Here is a 23,101-nt window from a genome sequence, read left to right as displayed (position 1 = left end):
TTTTGATCTGTGCCGAAACTTAAATATTTCAGTTTGAATAACCTTTTCATTGTGAAAATGTGTGTGTGTGTCTGTGTGTGTGTGTGAGAGAGAGAGACAGAGAGAGCACTGCAAAACCATTTTCTTTGGTTGAAAAAAAAGAATTTGGACAGCATCATTTATTAATGATAATTAATAAACAGCTAACGGGTTTGGAGCTAACGCTCCTTCATCAGTATTTTAGTCTTACATTAAAACTTCAAATCTTATTTTTTTGCTAAATAAGAAAGGAAGACTAGGCAATGGAATAAAATTGCCAAACAAAAGATAAGTCTTATCACAAGTCCCTTGCAAAAATAGTCTAGCCAGCCCTCTGGCACAAATGCACTTACTGTGACTACCACTCACATTCAGCAATTAACATGAAGCATCAGGAATATCAGGGAGCTCTCCAGCAGAACATGTGGCTGGATCCCCCAGTTAAAATGCCCTCCAACCACAGGGACACCCTGGGAGACCCTGCTCTCACAGGAGGAGGCCCAGGCTCTTTCACTAGGACATGAAGGGCCTGTGCTAAAAAAGAGCCTCTGGCACACTTGAAGTTTCATATGATTGGGCAGAGTCGGTAGCTCCCCATTGTAGAGCAGTTTTCTTTTGTTTTATTGATCTACACCTCAGTAAGGCTTGTTGTCATGACACCCATTGAAGGAGAGATATTGGAAAACCATTGGCTTAGATATGTCAACGCTTCACACAGGACAAGGAGCCCCGTGGGATCATTCCTCTGGAGAACCTGAGCATCAGAGAGGTCGAGGAACCCAGGAAGCCTGTAAGTCACATGATGGACAGACCATGTCCTAAACAATACTGTCTGGTTTGGCATGAGTATTCTACAGTAATCAAGCATCTGTGTGTCAGACACTGAATTAATACTTACAAGGCTATTTTTGTTTTCTGCAGAACATTCTGGATAACATTCATATTTTCCCTGATCATTATCTCTTAATACAGCAGATGCCTTGAATTCCACAAGCGTGTTATAATTCAGGCTCATTGAAGATAAGCACATGCATGGTCTGCCTCTCTTTCAGAACTGTTTTGAGCTGTATAACCCCAATCACAAAGGCCAGGTGATCAAGGCTTGCAAGACAGAGGCTGACGGCAGGGTGGTGGAGGGGAACCACGTGGTCTACAGGATATCTGCCCCCACGCCTGAGGAGAAGGAAGAGTGGATCAAGTCAATAAAGTACGACCCCTTCTGTTTCCTATCCTTTACCACTAGATGCTTCAGGCTGAAGGTCATAACATTGCTTATTCTGGTTTTTATTTCAAGCTTTTATTCCACAATGTGAGTACCACTCAATAGTAATATTGACTTCATTTTATTATTGAAGGGAAAAGCTAAACCACTTTGATAATGATAGTGTGACAATGAGGATAATGTCATGGTATTATATTACTGTGCTATAAATATGTTTGTCATGGAAATATTTATGCATTAAATATTGCATGCATTAAAAGAGTGTAACTGTATATCCAGTAGGAGGACGAAACGCTCTCTAAAAATGTCCAGACCATAGCACTTTCTACATGGTGGTAGCTAAAAGGTTGTCTCATTTTTTGAGAGGCTGTGCAATCAGAGGTTATGCATAGCCCATAAATTCAGATCAAACTAAAACACTGTCAGGTGTACAGCCAAGTGCTTTTGATAGACACCTCACCGGAGCCTTTAATGTCAGTCAGCTGTGTCCAGAGCGTGGCTTTCTCACCATGTTTGAGCGATAAGAGAGTTATGTTCTCTGGGGGTCTAAATGCTTTTCTGGGTGATAGAATCCAGAGTGAAGATTATGCCTTGTTCAGAGTTTGTCTCTGTTTCAGCGTCTGCCCCCTGTCCTTGTAGGAGGCTAACAGACTGTTATGTTTTTTGTCAATAGAAATAACCTTACAAAATGTGTTATACTCCTCAATAAGACCTCTCCAATCATTTATGCATTTTTCTCAGCTGCTTTTGTCTGGAGATGCTACAGACAGCTATTTTGGTGCTTATGTTTATGCATTCAGGAAATATCTGAAATGTAAACAGTTTTACATCCGAGCAAAAATGCTGTCTTCACTATGTATTCAAAGCAGTAGGCAGCATTGGAAAGGTCGCCTCCATGGAAAATTCCCTTCAGTGCCATTTTGCAGCAGTGCAATTTAGATTATTAGATACCAGAGAACATACCGGGCTCATGATACATTGGGGGATGTTCTGAATACATTTGAATCGAGGATTCAGTAACTGAACAGCAAAGTGGTTTAAAAATAAGAGGCAAAATACACTTTGAAAGTATGTACACCTGATCCTTAGTGGAGAGAAGATCATTAAAATAAGTCCTCAGCATTAATATCATGCTGGCTTGATTCGGATTTGAGCGAGGCCTGAGAGTCCAGCCTGCTGTGTGTGGTTTGGCTGCCGTGGGGAGGCGCTCAGACGTGTCTGCGGCCCCTCCGCCAGCCCCCTCAGTCCCCCTCACTCCCCTCCGTGCTGGTGGCCGCTGCGGTCACTCCAGACTGTTTATGTAGGAACGGCAGCCTCAACAGGCCCCGCCATCTGAATGAGTCCCCCGTCTCCTCCGTTCTGTGCCTCTCTGCCGGGAAACAGAATTAGTCATCTGTCACACCGCCCTGGCAGGCAAAAAAAAAGGCTACTCAGCGGAGGATAGTCTGCTTTTCTAACATTCAAACAACCGGTCTGGGGCTTTGGGCTTTAACACACAAAGGGGAAAACATAACAGTAAAGCTTACACACTTACTCATAAAATGAGGGAGGAGAAGAGAACAGAGACAAGGGGAAATGAAAAAGCAGTCTGCAGGCAGCCAGGGTGCTCACAAAGTGCTCGCAAAACACAGAATGAAGGCCATCAGTCTTACTTTTTTATCCATATGGCTTTCAGCTTATCCTTACACCACAGCAGCTGAAATGTACTACAGTATTGTTCCTTTGAGAATAGGACTTCACGTTTTCACGTGGAAAGACAAAATTGACTCTGTAGATACAAGCTCAGTGTGTGGTAATACTGATATCCTCACAGATTACACCAAAGGACACACATCCCACTAATGGACAGACTCCCAGTTATGGGAGGTTTTCCTTCAACCTGGAACCTGCAGCACTTGATTTGATCATTTACTGTTGTTAACTGAAATCAATTTAACCACTGTTACCTGCTGTAAATTAGTTAAATTAGTTATTCTATTGATGAAATAGAATACATTTCTACATGCAAACTTTCCCCAGTGGTAAATGGTAAGACCAGAAATTAGATAATGTTATACAAAAGCAGACCATCTGATAATGCAGGGGTTGGGCACTGTGATGACCTCAGGCCAACCCTATTAAGTACTAAAAGCTTCAACAGTAGAACAAACTTGTACTAATTATAACTAGACACTAATGCGCCTTTCCTGTTTGAAATTAACATTGGTTTTCAAGGCCTGTGGCAACAAAACAAAGCAAACGGGTTCTCATAAGGTTGCAAACACTCGTGGAACATATTCGCTTGATTGACTTGTACCCAAAGAGCCTTGTAAACACTTGGCATCTTGCATTGTTTGTTTACTGAGGAAACTGCCACATTAATTCCCCAGGGAATAATCTTAACAAAATATTGTTGTTTTGCCTATCAGTCTATAGGGTGGATTTACTGATTAATCAGTGTATGGATTTTATGCCTCAACACTATTCTGTAAACAGTGCATGTGGGAAAACATCAATAAAAATGATCTCAGAAATACCAAATCCAATATATCAAGGCAGTGGTGGGTTAGAGGCTCTTCTCCTTGCACAGGGACATGGAAGTGAGTAGAATCTGTGTCAGTATCAAGGCACTTTACAGAAATGTGTTTTGCAGTAGGACCGTTCATTAACCTTTGAAAGGTATAGAGAAACAGATTTTGCGCTAACGGCTGGGAAATGCCTGGGAAACTCAACGAAGAGAGATGGAAAAAATCTTCAGAAACCATGGAAACCAAACTGGGTCATAGAACGAACACACACCTACATCCAGCAAGGCAGGGTTTGGCGAGAATGCACTCGCATTTCCATATCAAAGATGTTTTCTGTGTATTATTTTATATTTCATTTTTTCTTTATCTCTTCCTCTCCAGAGCGAGCATCAGCAGAGATCCTTTCTACGACATGTTGGCCACCAGGAAACGGCGGATTGCCAATAAGAAGTGAGAGCCAACTGCTCCTGGCCCCTGCCTCAGTGTCCACAGGACAGGCTGTGTTCTCAATGGGATTTTAAACACTAGACACTCGGGACCTGGCACTGGAGCAGGGCCCAGAGACTGGGATACAGGACCAGACAGAAAAGCTAAACAAGAGACTCTGAGACAACAGTGTGAGAGCAACCCTGTCAACCACAACCATTTCTCCTTTAGTTATTCTTCAGCATTGTAATCCCTCCCCTCAAGTGTGTTTGCCTGTTGTTTCAGTGACCTTCGTAGCACAACTGCCATTTTTTAAATATGCATGGATGTATGTACACAAAGGCAAAGGACTAAATGTGGCAAGGACAATCAGTTTTCTCATAAAAGGTCAGTATGACTTCTGTAGGAAACACGGGCATTTCTGGAGGCACTGAAGTGACCTTACGTGGACATTGTGAAGGACAGAGACCACAGACGAGAGGGACCAACAGCTCCAGCGGTGGTGCATATTCGCCAGCCTGAGATGGTAAATGGGAGGCATTTATATAGCGCCTTTATCCAAAGCGCTGTACAATTGATGCTTCTCCATTCACCCATTCATACACACACTCACACACCGACGGCGATTGGCTGCCATGCAAGGCCCCGACCAGCTCGTCAGGAGCATTTGGGGGTTAGGTGTCTTGCTCAGGGACACATCGACACAGCCCGGGCGGGGGATCAAACCGGCAACCCTCCGACTGCCAGACGACTGCTCTTCCTGCCTGAGCCATGTCACCTCCATAGCAGAGACCCAACAAAGGGTCTCCACTTTGAGCCCAGAGGTCAAAGGATGCTCCCTCTTTAATCCTTTGGATACCTCTTTCTCTCGCAAACTCAATCTTCATTTTGGGTTGCAACTGAAGGAACTGGGAATGATTACAAGTCAGCTGGGCTGATTACTTGCATTGTACTTGCAAAAATAATATTTATAGCCCTTTAAGTGAGCAAACAGCACCCGGTGGTCAGTTTATACATTCCTTTTAGAAGTCCTATATAAACAGTAGCACAGGCAGGGGTATCTATATCAAAGCAATACACTGTCTGTGCTCTTATTTTTGTAAAAGGTCAGAGTGTGCTTGCTTACAATTTGTGCATTGAAGATCCACTCCTATTATTTGCCTTTATATTTATTTTTGTTCTTAATTTCTTTAAAAATTGTAATTTTTTAAGTTATGTGTAAATAATGTAAAGCTTGTGTTTGCTTTCCGCGTTTTTGTTTGTGTCGTTGTTTGTGAAACGTAACGGTTGCAGCTGGCGTTGATGTTAAATGCATTATGGCATTAACAAAAACAGAGCTAGGTAGGTATGGCCTGAGGCAGCATTCAGGGCTTGTAGCATGGTGACAGAATGAAGATCGATGAAGCTGAAGCCAGCAGTGTTTGGCATGGAAATGGAGGCCCAGAGCCAGGGAAGTCTTTTGGTTAAAATGCCCTGCGGAAAGGTAACCCTTCTGATATCATAACCACGGGCTGTGTACATACACACATGCATATGGCATTTGCTCTTGAGTACTACATGAAGAATTAAATGTTTAGGACCTTCCTGTGCGTGTTTTAAAAAAGAAAAAAATCACTTACAAATAAATTCAAAACCAGTGACTAGTTTGTTGTAAAACGGTTTGGCTTTTTCTAACCCACTTGTTCCACTTTGTTGGGATTTGAGTTTGTGGAGAATTATAAAACCAGGAAAAACACAGTGGAAGAAGAGTATAATTTGCACCTTTTCGCATTTTTGAAACAAAGGAAAAAAACGAATCACGAAGTAATGCAGATGAGCATTATCAGATATCATTTAAGTGTACCACATACACAGGAGTACCATATACCAACTGGCTCACTGTGCTGGGAAATATCCCATGTCTTACACAGGCAAATATCGCCCCCATCAAAATGTACATGTTTATTCATCAGCATTTGTCCCAGATAATATGATAACTCCAGAGAAAAGAAAATTACAATTAGAAACAATGACATGTATTTTTAAGGCTTTTTCTTTATATGTTTTTACAATTTATAAATGTTACATGCTACAGTACAACCTAGGGTAGAATTTCATTCACCATTTGTTTTCTTTTTGAAGTAGAAAAAAACACAACCCATACCCATTTTCATGAGCAATGTCCATAATACACAGTCTGAACTATGTGGAGGAAATTTATTAAAACAGAAAAAACACATATCTATTGGTATTCCTGATACAGGACTGTTTATGTATAAAAATAACTGATAGTACAGTTCAAATTAAATTCACAGTATTTTTCTTAGGAAGCGAGAAACTCAACGTGATTTTTTTTTTTTTTAAAGCAAATCATTCTGTTTCATGAGCAAACATGATAAATGACTAGATTTTTCTTAATGGAAATCCTTGTTCGGTGAGAAATGAACGCCAATGGATCCTTTCCAGTGAGCGGCTACTGGAACCGTAGGCTTTAGAGAAAATAAGAATGTCAAAAAAAAGATCTCAAGTCTGTCCAGGCTTATAACTGCGGCATTGGGGCGCACAACACTACAGCCAGTTCAATCTGCGGTTTTGAGTCAATATTCTGCAGATATGCTGACATCACAACTTGCAGCTGAATGACAAAGTATTACAGTTTAGCTCCTCTTATGAAAAAGCTTAAATATTTCCGTTAATCCTCAGAAGTGAAATAGTCATTTAAACGTGAGAAAGTCCTGAGTCTATGACAGAGCAGCAGTTGAGATGTTAAGCTCCAGGCTCCTTCTTTTATTACTATGTTTAATTAAATATTTAAATTCTATACTTTAGATTTCCAACATGTTAGTTTTCACCACCGAAGAGTGACATTAAAAAAAAAAAAAAAAATTGAGCATATAAAAGAATTAAAAACTCTTCTGTGGAAAAAGAGAAGGTATTCCAGATGAATAAAGCACCACTTGCAATATCCAGGGTCTCATTCTTTCGCTGTTGAAATTCTCTGTTCTTAAAGAAAGGCTTCTTTCCCCATCCAGGTCTACACAGAGAAGAGAAAAACAAAGCAAGGATACCTGGTGAAATCCAATTACAAATTCATTAATGAAATTAGTGCAAAGATAGGACATCCGGAATGATCTGATAAACCTCAAATGAGCATCCAGTGAATATAAATGGTTTACTGATGGAACGGATCTAGACTAGAATTGATTTGTATGAGCATGCCCTGGGAATGAAGGTCAGATCTGGCAGCCAGCGTAGTCACTCACCTGGACTGAGAGTGAAGACCTTTTCCTCCACTGCCCGTTTTCATTCTAGGGGTGACAGGAGACATTTGCAATATTAGATTTCCTGATATTAGATTTAGATCGTAAGCTGATGTCTACATAGGTTTGGTTTGAGTAAGATATAAAACGTATGCCATACATCACAAGGCATTCACCATAATGACAGTCACTAGTCATTACTAAAAGTTAGGTGGTCACTAGTATATATACACATGTATGAATAAGCAAACACAAATACATACAAACATATATACATACAAAGTATGTCATACATCATACTAGGGGTCATTTCCATTAATTTTTTATATAGTGATCATTATTCACCTTTTTACTATTCCTTAATTTTGGTTTTGTATTGCATACTTCCTAACTGTGTGACGCAGTGTTAACTGTAATTGATACATCAGAGGCCATACTAAAAGCAGGATCAGAGCATCCATAAAGGAAGAAGATGCAGCAGGTGGACAGGAGGGCGCCCGCAGTAGCTCTGAGCACTTGTACCGGCTCGCTGTCAAAGCTTGTGAATCAGCCCCACTGCACTCACTTCATTAATGAGCCAGGTCCCTGTGGAACAAACCGCTCACAGGCGCTCCACACGCTCCCAGAGAAACGGACGCCTTAGACACACTTGCTGCGGAGGCTTCATCTAGGAAAAATACAATTCATACAAATCCATATCAATTCTGAATTTAGGCCCCTTAAAAAAGAGCAACGAAGAAATGAAACTACACGCCATCTCATCAACTAAGTTCATCTTTGGTGGATATGTGCCAAATCATTTAATCTTTCAGATTCATTAACTCTGCCCCTGAGCAAACTGGATATCCACACGGTCATCTATTACTGGCCCACATGGGAAAAATACTGGTGCTGTTGGTTTTGCACTGCTAGACCCACAACAATGAGAGGCGAGGTTATTCATCACTGTGGAAGGGAATGAGTAAAACATGCAGAAATCTTGCTGGTTGGCTGAGCTGATATCTTTTCCAGTTCATGAGTCAACCTCAGAGGAGCCTGGGAGTCACAATGGCTTTCCCATAACTCGCACCTCCAGCCGTACGGCAGTGTCCAAACTACAGCTACAGCAGTGCCATTACGCTGTCTTGACTCCGCACAAACAGCGGGAAGAGCGCCCTGACTGGCAGCCAGGCTCACTGCGTCACAACATCTTTCACAAATGGGTCATAATTGTCATAATGCTTGCGTGTTCTGGTGCATTGTTCTGGTATAAAACCGAAAACTCTTGACAGCAAACGTTTGACGGTGTCAATCCGTGTCAAGTTAATGAACAGGCTGGAAAGCATATCTATATATAAGATTCCAAGCATATTCCATCATATCTGCTGCAATGTTACTGGGACAGATACGCCTTGACATTTTTGGGTCATAGCCTGGTTGGCAAAACTGAAGTTTAGCACCTCTATTAGCTTTGTATTAAGTCTCCATATGATCAAGTGGCAAGCATTCTCAGCTTGTAAGAGCCTTCAGAGAACAACAGATCCCAGTTATGTCCAGGACAAAGCAGGCCCTTGTTTGAGGGGTGGCTCTTACCCCTGTAATGTCCAGCCTGGTAAAAAAGCACTGACTCTCCGCAGTTAGTGTCTCCCTGGCTTGTCTCACCCTCCAGACCATTCACACAGCCTGGATAAGCAGTCCCGTTGGACTGAGACAGCCCGTTACCTACACACAGGATAGACCACGTTTGCCCAGATACATTCCGAGCGTGTCAAAGTCCTACAGGCACAGAGAACGAAAACTGGGAACATGTCACCATCTGTTGTCGGAGATGGTGTACTGCAAAGTTGCAAACATTTTAAACAGGGTCTGAATCATTATTGCGGCGCTATCTAAAAGTGTGACGGCAACTATGGGGACGACTTTTAAAAGCTACTATTCAAATTAATTGAGAGAAGGCTATAAAAAGAGCCCAGGATGTGGAAGTAAATATTTCACAGTAATCCACTGTTGGTGGTGTGAGTTATTACCTGTGTGCATGCTGAGGTGAGGTGCATTGTGGGAAAGGCCGTTCTCAGAGTGCCGCGGCTCCTCTCGGTCGCAGTGGCGTTTGTGACTCGCCCGGTCGCTGTCGCTGTCTCTACGGGATTTCTCACAGTCCAGCTCCTCACGCCCTCTCTTCCTCTTCTTCTTGTGTTTCCACGCACTGCTGTCCTGGTTCCGCTCAGAGTTCTCAGGGTCTGGGCTCCTAAAGAGGGGATGGCATCAGCGCAACTGAGAATACTACCATCACACATTCATGGATTTCTCAGCTTGTGGTCACACAAGAAAAGCTGGATTTAAAAAGAAATTGTGCTGAGGTGAGAATTTTCATGAACAGAAAACAAACTGGCATTACATATTAAGGGCTCAAAGGTGGTGTCATACATGACAAATACTACTTCATATGTTAATGGACAACTATAATTATAAGAGCACACCCATATAACAATGATAGGCTAGTGGATCAATGTGCAACAACATGAATGCATCAAAATGAATGCAATGATTGAATAATTGATACTTGGAAAACATAATTGCCATCTGCCTGCAACTGAGCCCGCACATATTTCCTCAAATGATATGGTAGGTTAAATACTGCCATATGTCCAACCAAGTACTTAAAGGAGAGAAACAAACTTTCAGGGGAACTCAGTTGGTTCTATGAAGTAGGTCATTTCAAACACTGACAACCGTGAATAAATCCCTGGCCAGTAATGGCGTCTGAAGCTGTAGGGGTACCAATATCCGTCGTACCCAAGATAACGGGTGTCAGGCAAGCCAGATAAGTGCACGTCTAAGTAAAGCGCTGTGATATCCCCTCATAAAAACAGGGACAGTGCACCCATCAGTTAAACTCTTGCAAGCAATTACAGGCTCACATTACCAGACAATCACAGCAATAAAAAAATAATGTTCAATTCTCTAAAAGAGTATGCAAGGGGATACTGTACATTACACACACTGAGAAAACAACTGAAAACCCTTTTCTGTCAACAATGTACAAAAGCAAACTGGTGCTTTTTATTGCAATGTATCTGCCAAAGGAAAACTGTAGGAAAAAACATAAGAGGTATAGCTGCAAGCAGCGATACACAGGGTCCAAGCACACACAGAACTGCCAGTACTGTGCAGAAGTCTTAGGCACCTGTACAACATTCTGTACAGATAAGATTCTTTCAAAAATGCACCACTTGGTGCTAAATAAACGTACTATACGTTTTACATTACATTTTAGTCATTTGGCAGAATAGTTCAATATTGAATCAAATCAATATTTTTTGTGACCACCCTTTGGCGCTGAAACTGCATCACTTCTGAGACGCTGTCCTGCAGTTTTATAACTTGCCACAGTTCTTCTGCAGACTTTGGTTGGGTCCTTGCTTCTGATCTCATACAGCCCTGATCAAGTTTTTATGTAAAAAGTAGTCAATTGCTTAGAGCAATATGTTACTTTTTAAAATTAAATACAAAAATGCCTGTAAAATTTAATCTTTTGGGAAATTAATATTTGGAAATCTCAAATGTGTTCTTTTATACTAACACACACAAAAAAATAAACATAAATATAATAAAGTCCAGGGTGCCTAAGACTTCTGCACAGTACTGTATAGTACCCTCCAAATGTATATAGTCCAGATGTCATTGTGTTGATCAGAGACAACAGGGTAATTCTTAAGAGCAATTTTAAAAGATTTGTCAAGAAATAGTTCTTAAATGTTTTTTTCACAAAATTCTAGGTGGCTAAAATACAATATGGCACACATTATGGGAAATGTTCCTCTCCAGGCAGAGACATGAATGGGGATATAAAGCTCATGACAGGATTGACGAATTATAGGAACAGCGATTTTCACCTAATTTTGTACGCAAGCATATGGCTCCAGAAATACATTTCAAGATGATTGGACCTCATTAAGTGTGTCTAATGAAAGGCACAATTTCACTGGCCTGAGGGGTCATGTATGGGCTGTCTGGATCTGTGGCTAAGACACTGCAGACAAAGGTTCAAGTTATATGGTCATTTGGTTCAGGAGTGATGGACATTTTTAGTTGCAATAGCACCACCTATTGAACAATAAGAACCTAATTTAACATGCATACGCTGGTTACGCCGAATACTTGCATCAACTGTTGCATCCAACTTTGCGTTCAAAATAATTCACATTTTTGTGATCAGCCACACCCAAATCAATATTTAGTATTCAAAATTTCTGTCAATCGAGCTATTTCTGTAGGAGAAGAAGGATCTTAAATATTTATCTAAAAATGCAAAAGGAGGGAGGGGGTTCCAGGACGTGGACCTCTAAAAATCAGAACAATCCCGACAGGGTTCCGGCAGTGATTGGCCCTTTACTCGTAAGAATAACAGCAAAAAAGGTTCACTGAGCTCACCAGTGCTCCCGGTCCTTGTCTTTCGTCTTCTTCTTCTTCTTGGACTTTTTGTGTTTCTTGGCCCGTCTCTCCTCCGACTGCCTGTCCCAGTGGTGCTGCTTCCTGTCGGAGTCGGCCCTGTGGCCGCGGGCGGGCGGGGGCGTGTCTGAGGGCGAGTGTCTGTGGTGCCCCCTCTCCCGGGCCTCCTCGGGCCTCCTCCAGCGGCTGCGCGGTGGGTCGGGGGACGGGCGTCTCCGGTCCCGGTGCCGGCCGTCGCGGTACCGGTGGCTGTGCCGGTCCCAGCGGCGCTCGGCCTCCCGGTCGCGGTGGTGCCGGTCCCAGCTGCGCGACCGGTCGCGGTGGCCGCGGTGCTCTCTTTGGCGTCTGTGAGCGTGCCGGTCCCAGCTCCTCTCCCGCTCCCAGCTCCGCTCCCGGTCCCGGCGCGACCGGTGCCTCTCCGGGCTCTTGCCCCGGTCCTTGGCCGGGGAGAAGGGCAGGTGGTCGCCGTCTCTGGAGGGGTGCCTCTGCTTCTCCAGCGTGCTCTGCCCGTCTCTCCCGCCGGCCTTGCCGGAGCCGTTCTCTCGGAGCTCCGCCTGCCCGTCGCTCTTCGCCTCGCTCGTCCAAGTGTTCTTCCCGCTGTCGGCCGGGTCCTTCTCACGAGAGACGGTGGCGGGAGGATGGGCTGTAGCGGGGGCCGGCTCGGGGCCGAAGAAGACGTTCGCTCTGTGGGTCACAGTGGGGGAACCGAGGCTCTCTGCAGAGGCAGAGCCGTGAGACGAGGTGCTGGGGTCTCTACGGGCCTCGCTGCCCTCCGGCTGGGCCTTGGAGCCCGACGCGGGGCTGCCGGTAGAGTGAGGAGCGTGTTGCTGAGTCTGAGCCCTGGAGTCCTGGGTGGAGGGTAGCTTGCTGGGGGCGGAGGAATGTAGGAGGATGTCTTTGAGAGCAGAGTTCTGGTCCAGAGGATGGTCCGCCTGGGAGGGGTGTGCGGGGGCTGGGGGCGTCTCTTTGCTGATGAATAACAACATGCACAATTAGTTAAGCTCACTGAATTACACTTAATTAATTCATTAGAATCCTTTCTTTGGGCTGCAGTTGATCGAGGTTGCTTACCTAGGCCTGCTGACCACAGACAGGTTTGTTCTGGGCTGGGTTTCTACGGCAGGGCTGGCTGTGCTGCTCCCTGCAGTCTGAAACGTCGAGTGAAACGTTGTTTGAACGCTGCCCGTGCCAAATACTTTGGGGGAGGCCTACAGAATCACAACAAGCTTGTTAATGACAAGAACAGGAAAGCTCATCTATAAAACAGAACACATTTGGAGCAATGAATCACAGTTCATTCACCCGCACGGACTGCGCCCACACATATCTATGGTGTCCAACATCCATAAATAAGTGTGGCACCCTTTACTGGCATAAGGACTGATGTTTCCATTTCAGCAAGTATGTGTCAAGTCAAAGTGGCAAATAACACCGAACAGGCAGAGAACCTGTGCATTAGCAGAATGAAAGGAGTTACCGGCTCTGAGTGTTTGATGCCGTTGGACTGGTGCACCCCGTTCTGGCTGGGTTTGGGAATGCCGTTGGGAGGTCCGGACCCGCTCTCCTGCGCGAGCACCTCCAGGGCCACAGAGCCGTTGGTTCTGGGAGGGGGCGGTTGTGGTTGTGGTTGTGGTTGTGGTCGGGCGGGGGGACCGTAGGAGGCGGAGCCGCCCCCGTTCTTCCCGTTCACAGCAGGGGAGAGACGGGGCTTGGCCAGACCGTTCTCCAGGACACCGCCCTCCTGGTCGGACTCCTCGGAGGACTCCTGGCCGTAGGGCACCAGGAAAGTGGCGCAGTGGTTGAGGGGCGTGCCGTTGACACGGGGGGGCCTGGGGACAGGGGGGACGTCTGGGCGAGACACCAGCACCGCCCGGTTTTCTGAGGTAGACTTTGAGGGGGTGGAGGAGGAGGAGGAGGAGGAGGAAGACGAGGAGGCGGATGAAGAGGAAGGCTGGGGGTGCGAGATAGAGGAAAGTGACTGAGAGCAGCTGGGGTTGCTTTGAAGGGAGGGCTGGGCCTGCAGGGGTCGGACCGTCTTCCCCTGACCGATGGGGAAGGACAGCTTCTGCCTCTTGGCCGGCTCGGGGATGCCAGTGGGACGGCTGATGAGCTGTGGAACGCTGGAGCAGGAGGAGAGACTGGGCCCCGCCCTGCCAACACTGCTGCTACTGCTGCTGCTGCTGCTGCTAGGCTTGGAGCCACATGACAGCTCCTTTAAGGAGCCATTCCCATTGATGTGAGGGGGTTTCTGCACAACACACACACACGCACAGGTTTACATGGCAGCATGCAATACTGTACAATTCCACAATTCAAAGGACACTCAACATTACATTTATGAACACAGAAATACTTTTATTTTTTATACATACTGCGCTATGCCTACTTCTAGAAGACTGCGCTATGCCTACTTCTAGAAGACTGCACTATGCCTACTTCTAGGTATTACTACACAGTAATCAAGGCATATAAGGTAAACTACTACTCAGCTAATGCTAAACCTTTTCCTCCCTTGCACCAGCACTAAGGGCAGGTGAAGCTGGCCGGTGTCGCGTGTGGTACCTTGTTCATGTGAGCCGGGAGCTGTGGCCCGATGAAGCCGGTGGAGATGTGTCGGGGGCCAGCCGGGCGGGGGCTCAGGATGGGCCGTGGGGAGGACTGGCCAGGAGCGCGGCCGGAGTGGTTGTAGTCCCACCCGTTTTTCGCATCTGGCGACCTGTCAGCCAATACCACGCACGTCACTCAAAGGACACTCAACAGTACATTAGAAACACATATACATACGGTTTCTACTATTCATTCCCCAAATAAACCCTCTAAAAGGCGACTTCACAGAACTGAGCATTGGAAGACATTTGCAACACTGAAAAGGACAGTCCTAAGGTAAAGTGAAGATACAGAAAGATGGAGCTCCCCACCTGATGTAAAAGAGAACGTAAGCTTGCTGGTTGAGGACAGATCGAACATCACTGACAGACACTGAGGCGTCGTTCATCTCATACCACTGGCCATTGCTGGCCTGAGAGAGAGAGGGGGAGAGAGAGAGAGAGAGAATGGATTTCAACCACTTATTTCCACTCTCAACATACCAATCACATTACAAACATAAAAACAAATAAACAAAAGACCACTATCATGCAAAACACCTTATTCCAAACTTATTCCAAGCCTTCCCTATTCCATGTACAAAGAAAATCTCAGTTCCCTCCACTGCATGTAAAACACCACAAATCCTGAAACACATTCTAATATAGAACTATTATATTGTTTTATAATAATTAAACTCCACCATTACTCTGTCCTTGATCATATGCCGAACTACAGAGAGACAGAGAGAGAGAGAGAGAGAGGGAGAGAGAAACAGAGCGAGAGCTAACTTCCACTCACTGAGCTAACTTCCAACACACAAATACAGGTTACAAATTGAGCCTCCACCTGTCATAACACAGGGATATTTAGTGAAAGGGTCTGAACACTGTGACTGACAGCCTCAGCTTACCTTCACAAAGCAATAGTAGTGTCCAGCGTGGCAGCTGAAGCCGGAGTGAACCAGCACAGCGTACAGGAGGTAGACCAGGGGTTCCCCGTGAGACTGCGACATAAAGGGCCGCATGTCCAGGCACTCGGGATACCTCACATCCTGCGGAGGGACGCACAAGGTCAACGGACCCAACACAGTGTAAAAGTCTCCTCACACATGGCGTAAAAGTCTCCTCACGCACAGCGTAAAGTCTCCTCACACACAGTGGAAAAAGTCTCCTCAAACACGGCGTAAAAGTCTCCTCACGCACGGCGTAAAAGTCTCCTCACACACGGCATAAAAGTCTCCTCACGCACGGCGTAAAAGTCTCCTCACGCACAGCGTAAAAGTCTCCTCACGCACAGCGTAAAAGTCTCCTCACGCACAGCATAAGTCTCCTCACACACAGCATAAGTCTCCTCACACACAGCATAAGTCTCCTCACACACAGCATAAGTCTCCTCACACGCAGCGTAAAAGTCTCCTCACACGCAGCGTAAAAGTCTCCTCACACAGTGTAGCTGCTATTCACCAAGCGTGTACAATACTCAAATGAATGTCACTGCGATTCACACCTTTCCTTTGTTTCCTATATTTAAAAAATAAAAGAACTGCAAATGCGTTTTAAGTAAGCAAGAATATCATGTCATGAAAAGGAAAACCTAACCGTTTTCCACTGTGCTCCCTCAACAAAGACAAACTCTTAAACAATGTTTTCAACAAAAAATAGTTTTCATTCAAGGATTAATGCAATTATCAGTTCAAAAAAAACATGATTTTAAGGGGGACAGTGTGTACTTTTAAACTGTTAAAATTGAGACATGTTTGAAAAGTATTAGCCAAGTTACATGTACAAACAATTTGTGTGGTCTAGCCTTTTATCCTTTTTTAACGATACAAGCACTTCACACAAATGGACACATTATGGACTGCCAAATTCTCAACAACAAACTCAACACAGATCAACAGCCATAAATGAAACTAGACTTCACTATTGCGGTACAAATTCAAATTGTTATAGTGAGTCATCCGGCCAACTACCTTGTGCAATAAATTGGCATATCACCAACTAGTTAACAAGCTAGACAAACTAGTTTTTCAATAGAAAGCCAACTGGCTGGCTTTCTCAAAGTGAAATCTATAAAGTGTATGTGGGGGCGACATGTAGTGTAGCGGTTAAGGTACATGACTGGGACCCGCTAGGTCGATCCCCGGTGCAGCCACAATAAGATCCGCAAAGCCGTTGGGCCCTTGTCTCCTGCTTAGTCTAAATCAACTGTAAGTCGCTTTGGATAAAAGCGTCAGCTAAATGACACATAATGATAACAAGCACCCTGCCCAAGTCAGGCATTCATACAGATACATACATACAGATCCCTTTGTTTGATTAAGTGGAAAAGGAGCCAGCCACTTATCAGACTGGTCGGACTCTTTCGTGATTTTTTTAACTGAGCAAAGCCACAGCGTCTGTTCCAAACAGACAGCTGCTTTCTCAATACACTGCTGAGTGTGCGACACCAACTGCCACCAGTTGTCCATAGAAAATAAAACAGTTATTTTACTGCCAGGCTGCACATAACCACCTTCAAGATTTCAGAGCGTGCAAGAAGCAACATTTTATTCCAAACAAAGTGTTGATCTCAGATGTAGCATTATTTTAAACAGGCTAAACTTATTCCTTTCAAATTTGATGATTGTTCTCAGCCAAAGAGTATCATAATATAATAACAAACTATTATGATAATGCTTTACAATGCGCCACTGAAATGCGAAAACTCAATACGCCTCACACGTGTCACTCTGTCATCTGAAATTCAATGCCTCTTCAAACACAAGAAGACAGGACGGGCTAAGGGTGGAACATTCAGCACTAAATTGCGTCAGATATAAAACATTTATCCTGAACTGCCGTTGCAGGCGGTGGGGTGATTTAATACATGCACATATATAATTGCTTGAAAACAGTACATGAAGAGTGAATCACACTGGTACTGCACATGTAGCACAGAAGGCTTTTCTGTTCATGTGCGCTGGATCAGATTCACATTGTGAAGTGAACTGCGCACAGTGCAAGATGAGAAAATTAATTTCATTCAAGTTGTTCAGTTAATGCGCATCTATAATTTCTCATCTAAAGATCCAAACACACTACGATGGACCGTACATATGGAAAGTAGTCCTACCTTCGCGATTTTCGCTCCATTGTAGTTTGCAAAACGACTGAGTGAAAGGGTCAACACGTTGGAGCTTCGGTGAATCGTAAATCTTTTTGAGGCTGGAACCATTTTCTTGCACCTACAGATGTTATAACAGAAACAACATTAGTCAAAGTGAAACCAGAAATAGAAAAAGCAGCTGATTAAAAATCTATTCACAGGGAATACCAAACATGTGCTTGAATCTACAGAGCACTGACATTTTGTTTTCCCAAGTAGTTTGCATCTTCAACAAACAAGAAGTTTAATTCTTATTTGGCCAACGTTCAAGTAAAAATTATCATAGCATAGCAATACCTATGCAACATGCATGTATTGCAATGTATTTCTCAGTTCTTGTGATAATCAATGAAATTGATTTGAAATGTTTTGCAAATCAATTTCGGAAATCAGTATCAGAAGAATTCCAGTCCCTTGGCAGGGACGCAGGCCCTGAATTCTCAGGCCTGGGACCAAATCAAAAATAGCTACACCTCATATCCTGCACCCCCCACCCCCCCAGGCCTGGTCCCAGGACAAAGTGTCCCCGTTGCCCCCCCCAACCTGTCTGCAGCCCTGCCCCCAGGATAATGGAAATGTTCATCACACTGAACATGTACAACAGAAAAGTTCTAATTGCTTCCGTTTTTGAAGTATTAACAGCCAAAAACCACACAAATTTCATTTAAGATAAATCAATAGAGTTTCAGCTGCTCCAGTTTTGATGGTGAGGCCACTACACCTTCCCATTAACCCCTAAAATGAAATAAGACTGTTGCTTACTTGGTACACTTGTAGGCATTCTCTCCATCTAGTTGTTCAGGTTTCACAAACTGTTCTAGAGCTTTGGTGATGTTCTGTGCAGTCTGGAAGTATGCAAAACAAACAGTTCAAGCCACAGTAGTGAATGGTAATGTGATTTTCAGCCAATTTCAATGCACTCATATACTGCACGCTCCTTATTTCAATCAGCCAATTTTTCAGAATGCAATGTAAAAAACTCAAATTTAAGGTATGCTATAACTACAAAAGTAATTATATTTTTGTACCCGTCTTGTACCTTTTTAAGTCCCTCTATCGACACCATAACCATAATGAAAAACACAAGGGAAACATGAATTACCTTAATTTCCAAGGCAACATCCAAGTATGGATCATACGTGTCAGACACAGCTTTGCAGTTCATACATTTTACTGGAAACAAAACAAAATAAAAGAAGCATTTGTCACATTGACATCAATTGACACATTTCCCTGGGTGCCAATTTTTTTTTTTTGGCCAATGCTCTTCGCCTGATGATTTGTCCAATAAACAGAAAATATATGTATCACTTCAGCTGAATCCAGGCTCAAGACGTCCTCAAAGATAGCCTACCTCTAGACCTTAGGTAGCCTCCAAAGACTTGATGTATTAGTGTTGTTGCCTGTGTATGCCTGTCCAATCTATGAAAAAACAGAAACAAAATTAGTCTCTGAACATGTGAATTTATCAACATAGAATTATTGAAGAAAGCAACTCAAAACTGAATATGAGTGCATGTATCTAAAAAAGATGTGATTTTTCAGAAATAGTTTAACTGTATAATATAGATAATTTATAAAAACGGGCACAATGACCTCTTGGGGCCAAACCCACAGAGTAAACGTACTTGTTTCCAGACAGGCAAGACTTTTGCATAGCTTCCACTGTGTACCGGAGGAACTCATGGGCATCCTCTTGGCTCCCAAAGCGAAAATGTGTTGCAATCCCTGCAAACAAATCCCAAATATGAAGTAAAAAATATGCATGGCTTGAGGGCCTTAATAAGAAAAACCTCCCTAATAACCTCGGTAACAAGATCCAGGCAGCTACTACTCACGTTTTAGTTCATTAAGAACACCAATGGGTTTGATGACATTTCCAGAGTTAGCGAAGACCTGGGTGATGTGATTCTGCATGGTGCACATCATACAGAATCCAGGCTCATGACCTGTGTATGGAGAAACACACAATAAGTCCTGAAAGTGACAGACCGTAAAACTATGAACTTCACAGTGGGCACACAAAACGTACATGTCTTTGAATGCTCCCGGGACAGCAGGTAGTTGGCGAGGGGGGGTGTGTAAGTGAGACACTGGAGGGCAGAGTTGAGGAAGCAAGTGTTGCCGAGGTTCTGGAGTCCAGCTCCAACACGGTGGACTTGGTTCCATTTTAGATTGAGTCGCTCTGCCGGAAAAAGAACTTTCTGGGGGACAGCGATGCCATCTCCACTGGTCATCACCACTAGACAATACACAAACATTTAGGTCACTCCAAAGAATACAAGAACAGTGATCTGAAGTTATCTCACTATTTCACAATCCCAAAAAAATCCAGTTTAAACTGCAAAAACACCGACACTGCCAAAATACTAAAAGATTCCGATATACATTGTCAGAAATGCAAAAACATGTAAAAGTGTTTCAGGACTGATCCCAAAACAAAATACTAAGGCACTAAAGTATTAAAAAAAACAATATTACACATTTATTCATGTGGCTACATGATTAAAAACCAGCGACTTTGACCTGACAAAGACCAGCTCTTGGTCTATACGTGTTGGTCGCTGTTCTTCAATCATGATTCAGCCAATGGAAACTCCAGTATCTTTGAGCATTGTTGCACCCGCCTTCCAAAGAGCACCCGTTTCTCTGCCAATCATTCGCTCAGATCCAAGAGGATTCCATGTATTTTTCTAAGACCGCCAAAATACTGTTTTGAGACTGTAATCTAGGTATGTAATAAAACAACAATAAAAACACAATACATTAAATCATTACATGCAGATTTTTAACATCTCATGGAGTGTGCACTCCTCACATCGACAACCACACAAACTGTTGATGAAGAGGGCTACTTACTTTGCTCCTTGGGCCTCTCTCCCGTGACAGTTACACTGTTGCTGTACACAGCAGCACCAGGGGTGGGGCCCACATAGGAGGTTTTGGTTTTTGGGGTGTCAGAGGGTGAGGATCCAATGCCCCAGCTGGTAGAGCTGCCATCCATATCTCCAGAGGTGAATGGGGTTAATGAACCAGAGCGCTTGGGCCGATCTGACTCAGGGTCAGACTTCTCTGATGGTTTGTCAACTATGGTCATCGTTCATTGCTGGCAAACAAAACACCAGGGAGATTTAGATGCAAAAAGTCATGAGCAGTAAAAATCACACATTTATATAAGTTACTAAACAATCCAAAAACCAAGACCAGTTTAAGCTGTATCATGTTTTAAGCTTCCCGGAAGAGACTTGGGGAGATACAGTATATGATGCAAAGAGATGTTTTATGTGTTAAAAAATGAACTGGCCAATTATCGATTATCTTTCTTACAGCTAACCATGTAAATTCTAACAAAGTAACATAACGTGGTATTACCGAATATCCATTCTGTTTTAAAGCTAACCAGTGGACGTGCTCACACGTGACATACGAAAAAGGGCGTGTTGGTTTTGGCCACACAAACCATGCGAACTGTAGGCTAATTGCCAATTGGCGAACACATATCATGTGACAAATCTGGCCCAATCAGAGAATTGAGAGTAGTGAACTACGAGGACAGCAATAATCAAAAGCAGTTAATATAAAAGCGAAAGCTAGATATCTGTGAAGTGACGAATACAATACTTAGACAATGACGACGTTTCAGTGTTACAAGGTTATGAATACGCTACATTGCAAATTCGATATATTAGCCACTAAATATTAATGTCCGTAGTAAACTTCCCTAACAAGCTCACATCTCCACTGAGAGGTTTAGCTGGCCAACCACCATGGACACCAAACGTTAGCTACCAAAACCGCCCCCTCCTCCACAACTGCTAACTAGCTAACTAGCTGAGCTCTGTTGCCAACTACTAGGCCTCTTGTTAAAAAGCAACAAAATACTCACAAGGAAATGAAGTATCGAGCAAGCCAAATGAAACTGTTCGCAAAAAATAAATGTTCCATTGTAGGCTATACACATGCGGGATATTTGACTTAAAGCGTGTTCCCAAGTCAACTGTAAACGCCATGGTAACAGCAAGATATACACCCGAAAGAAGACGTGCTACTACCTCTATATTTAACATTATTTTGAAGCAACAGTAAACCTACATCGCATGAGAAACTGATTATAATGCACAGGTAGGTTGTGTTAGCCAGCTAGCTAGTATCGTTTAGCAATATTCAGAAGCCGGTGGACACGGCAAAAGTAGGAAACATTCAATTAGCTAGCAAGCTTTCTAGCTAAAGAAAGAAGTACAAATTGTTCTTTATATCCGTCCCATTGGCAAAAGACGTAACTATATAGGAGCCCAAAACAATTTAATAATCTAATTAGACCTATGGCCTTTGGTTATGTTTCAGACAGAGGTGGTGAAGATTTTTAAATTCACCGGTGGTCGCGCACATTCGTCCCCGACACCACATTCTCTGCGATGAGGAACCGGTGGAGTAGCAAGCTAACCAGCTAGCTAGCTAATTACACAAAGCTTTTACGTTATGGAAAAACACACACATAGCAACAGCCGTTGATGCTATATTTATTTTGTACTTTGGAACATAAATTAATTACTTCATAGCCATTATTTTAAACAAGGCCCTTACCTGTTATTTTTGCAAATCTATCAGTTATTGTAGCTGTTTCTGTCCATCCCCTTATCCAGCGGGCGTCCGGCGGTGAACAATGACGTACATTCCTCACGGTACATCCGGGTATTTACTTTGAGCCGTTCAGTACGTGCTGTACATGTCATGTACATCAGGGGGAGCTACTGGATAATATTATCAAAGGCAATTGAGTTGGTAGTTGTAGTGGTTGCTGTTTTGAAAAGTCTTGCGATAAAAGCAGAAATCATTATTTTGAAGGCGTACAGAATGGGCACACAAAATACACTTGGCAATACACTGTATGTACACAAGATATGCAGATGTAGCTATGTATTAAAAATAACGTTGACGTAATCTAACATCCTAAACCTGAATATGTTGAAGACAATAACTCTGGAGAATTGGCAGTCACAGAACATTTTGCCAAACCAAAAATACAACTACTTTAATATAGGGTGACGGATTTCTAGGAATGTACAATCCATTTAAAAAAAAAAGAATGGTGAACGCTTTTGGGTGGCAGTCGTCTTAGTTGCAAATGTGTTTGATTATTGTGTTGCGTGCACTGTAATCTGTGCATTTCAAGAACCCTTGAGAAGAATCAATATTCTACCAGTGTGTATCCGGAATCTGGATATCGGTATATCCATGTAATTCTTCATAGACTACGCTATGACAGCAGGATTATCTTGCCCTACTGTATGGTATCCACTACCCAGCAAACGAGAAAGTGGTCTTGCAACGTGATCATGACATCATCAGAATGTGACGAAGAGGAAAAAGGTCGGCCTTTGTGAAACGCTGTGAGCAGCACGTTCTCAGTTTGTAGTAGGTAATGGCACTGGAAGACAACCGGCATTGCTATGTTCACAATATTGGATTTGTTCTGTATCATTGAATTTGACCCCATTTATACATTGTTGGCTGCGAAGATGTAA

The 23,101-nt window shown here is 43.4% G+C and overlaps 2 protein-coding genes across 5 annotated transcripts in view; one reads left to right on the top strand and one right to left on the bottom strand.

Moving 5' to 3' along the window:
* Window positions 1-5,816, top strand: part of cyth3a (cytohesin 3a) — a 34,681-nt gene extending 28,865 nt beyond the window's left edge. The window contains exons 11-13 of the mRNA XM_061223600.1: window positions 737-808; window positions 1,071-1,225; window positions 4,129-5,816. Of these exons, the coding sequence (XP_061079584.1) occupies window positions 737-808; window positions 1,071-1,225; window positions 4,129-4,201 (300 nt within the window). The 3' untranslated portion in view covers window positions 4,202-5,816. The remainder of the gene's footprint in view (window positions 1-736; window positions 809-1,070; window positions 1,226-4,128) is intronic.
* Window positions 5,817-5,906: 90 nt separating this feature from the next.
* Window positions 5,907-22,287, bottom strand: usp42 (ubiquitin specific peptidase 42). Of its 4 annotated transcripts, XM_061223570.1 has the most exons (20): window positions 22,161-22,287; window positions 20,436-20,682; window positions 19,609-19,818; window positions 19,415-19,525; window positions 19,205-19,304; window positions 18,931-18,998; window positions 18,679-18,749; window positions 18,339-18,421; window positions 17,544-17,655; window positions 15,340-15,480; window positions 14,759-14,859; window positions 14,403-14,556; window positions 13,318-14,088; window positions 12,912-13,048; window positions 11,823-12,809; window positions 9,419-9,636; window positions 8,985-9,113; window positions 7,978-8,079; window positions 7,416-7,460; window positions 5,907-7,186 (listed from the first exon to the last, which is right to left on the bottom strand). In XM_061223570.1, exons 2-18 carry the CDS (start codon window positions 20,671-20,673, stop codon window positions 7,982-7,984), a joined length of 3,729 nt encoding a protein of 1,242 aa, XP_061079554.1. In that variant the 5' UTR covers window positions 20,674-20,682; window positions 22,161-22,287; the 3' UTR covers window positions 5,907-7,186; window positions 7,416-7,460; window positions 7,978-7,981. The 4 variants fall into 4 exon arrangements, with proteins under 4 accessions (XP_061079554.1, XP_061079561.1, XP_061079544.1 ...); XM_061223577.1 differs by lacking the exon at window positions 8,985-9,113; XM_061223560.1 differs by lacking the exons at window positions 5,907-7,186; window positions 7,416-7,460; window positions 7,978-8,079 and having other exon boundaries at window positions 8,086-9,113.
* Between the last annotated feature and the right edge of the window lie 814 nt (window positions 22,288-23,101).

This window comes from Conger conger, chromosome 2 (genome assembly GCF_963514075.1).
Source record: "Conger conger chromosome 2, fConCon1.1, whole genome shotgun sequence".
Taxonomy (NCBI): Eukaryota; Metazoa; Chordata; class Actinopteri; order Anguilliformes; family Congridae; genus Conger; species Conger conger.
The sequence above is the reverse complement of the archived record's forward strand: the minus strand, read 5'-3'. Positions and strand labels throughout refer to the sequence as shown.

Bases quoted from the DNA above. Each gene is read 5' to 3' on its own strand.
- usp42 (XM_061223560.1), bottom strand. From the start codon at position 20,673: ATGACCATAGTTGACAAACCATCAGAGAAGTCTGACCCTGAGTCAGAT. The intron at 19,305-19,414 runs GTGAGTAGTAGC...ATTTGTTTGCAG, and splicing joins TGTTCTTAATGAACTAAAAC to GGATTGCAACACATTTTCGC. The intron at 18,750-18,930 runs GTAGGCTATCTT...TTTTGTTTCCAG, and splicing joins AGGCTACCTAAGGTCTAGAG to TAAAATGTATGAACTGCAAA.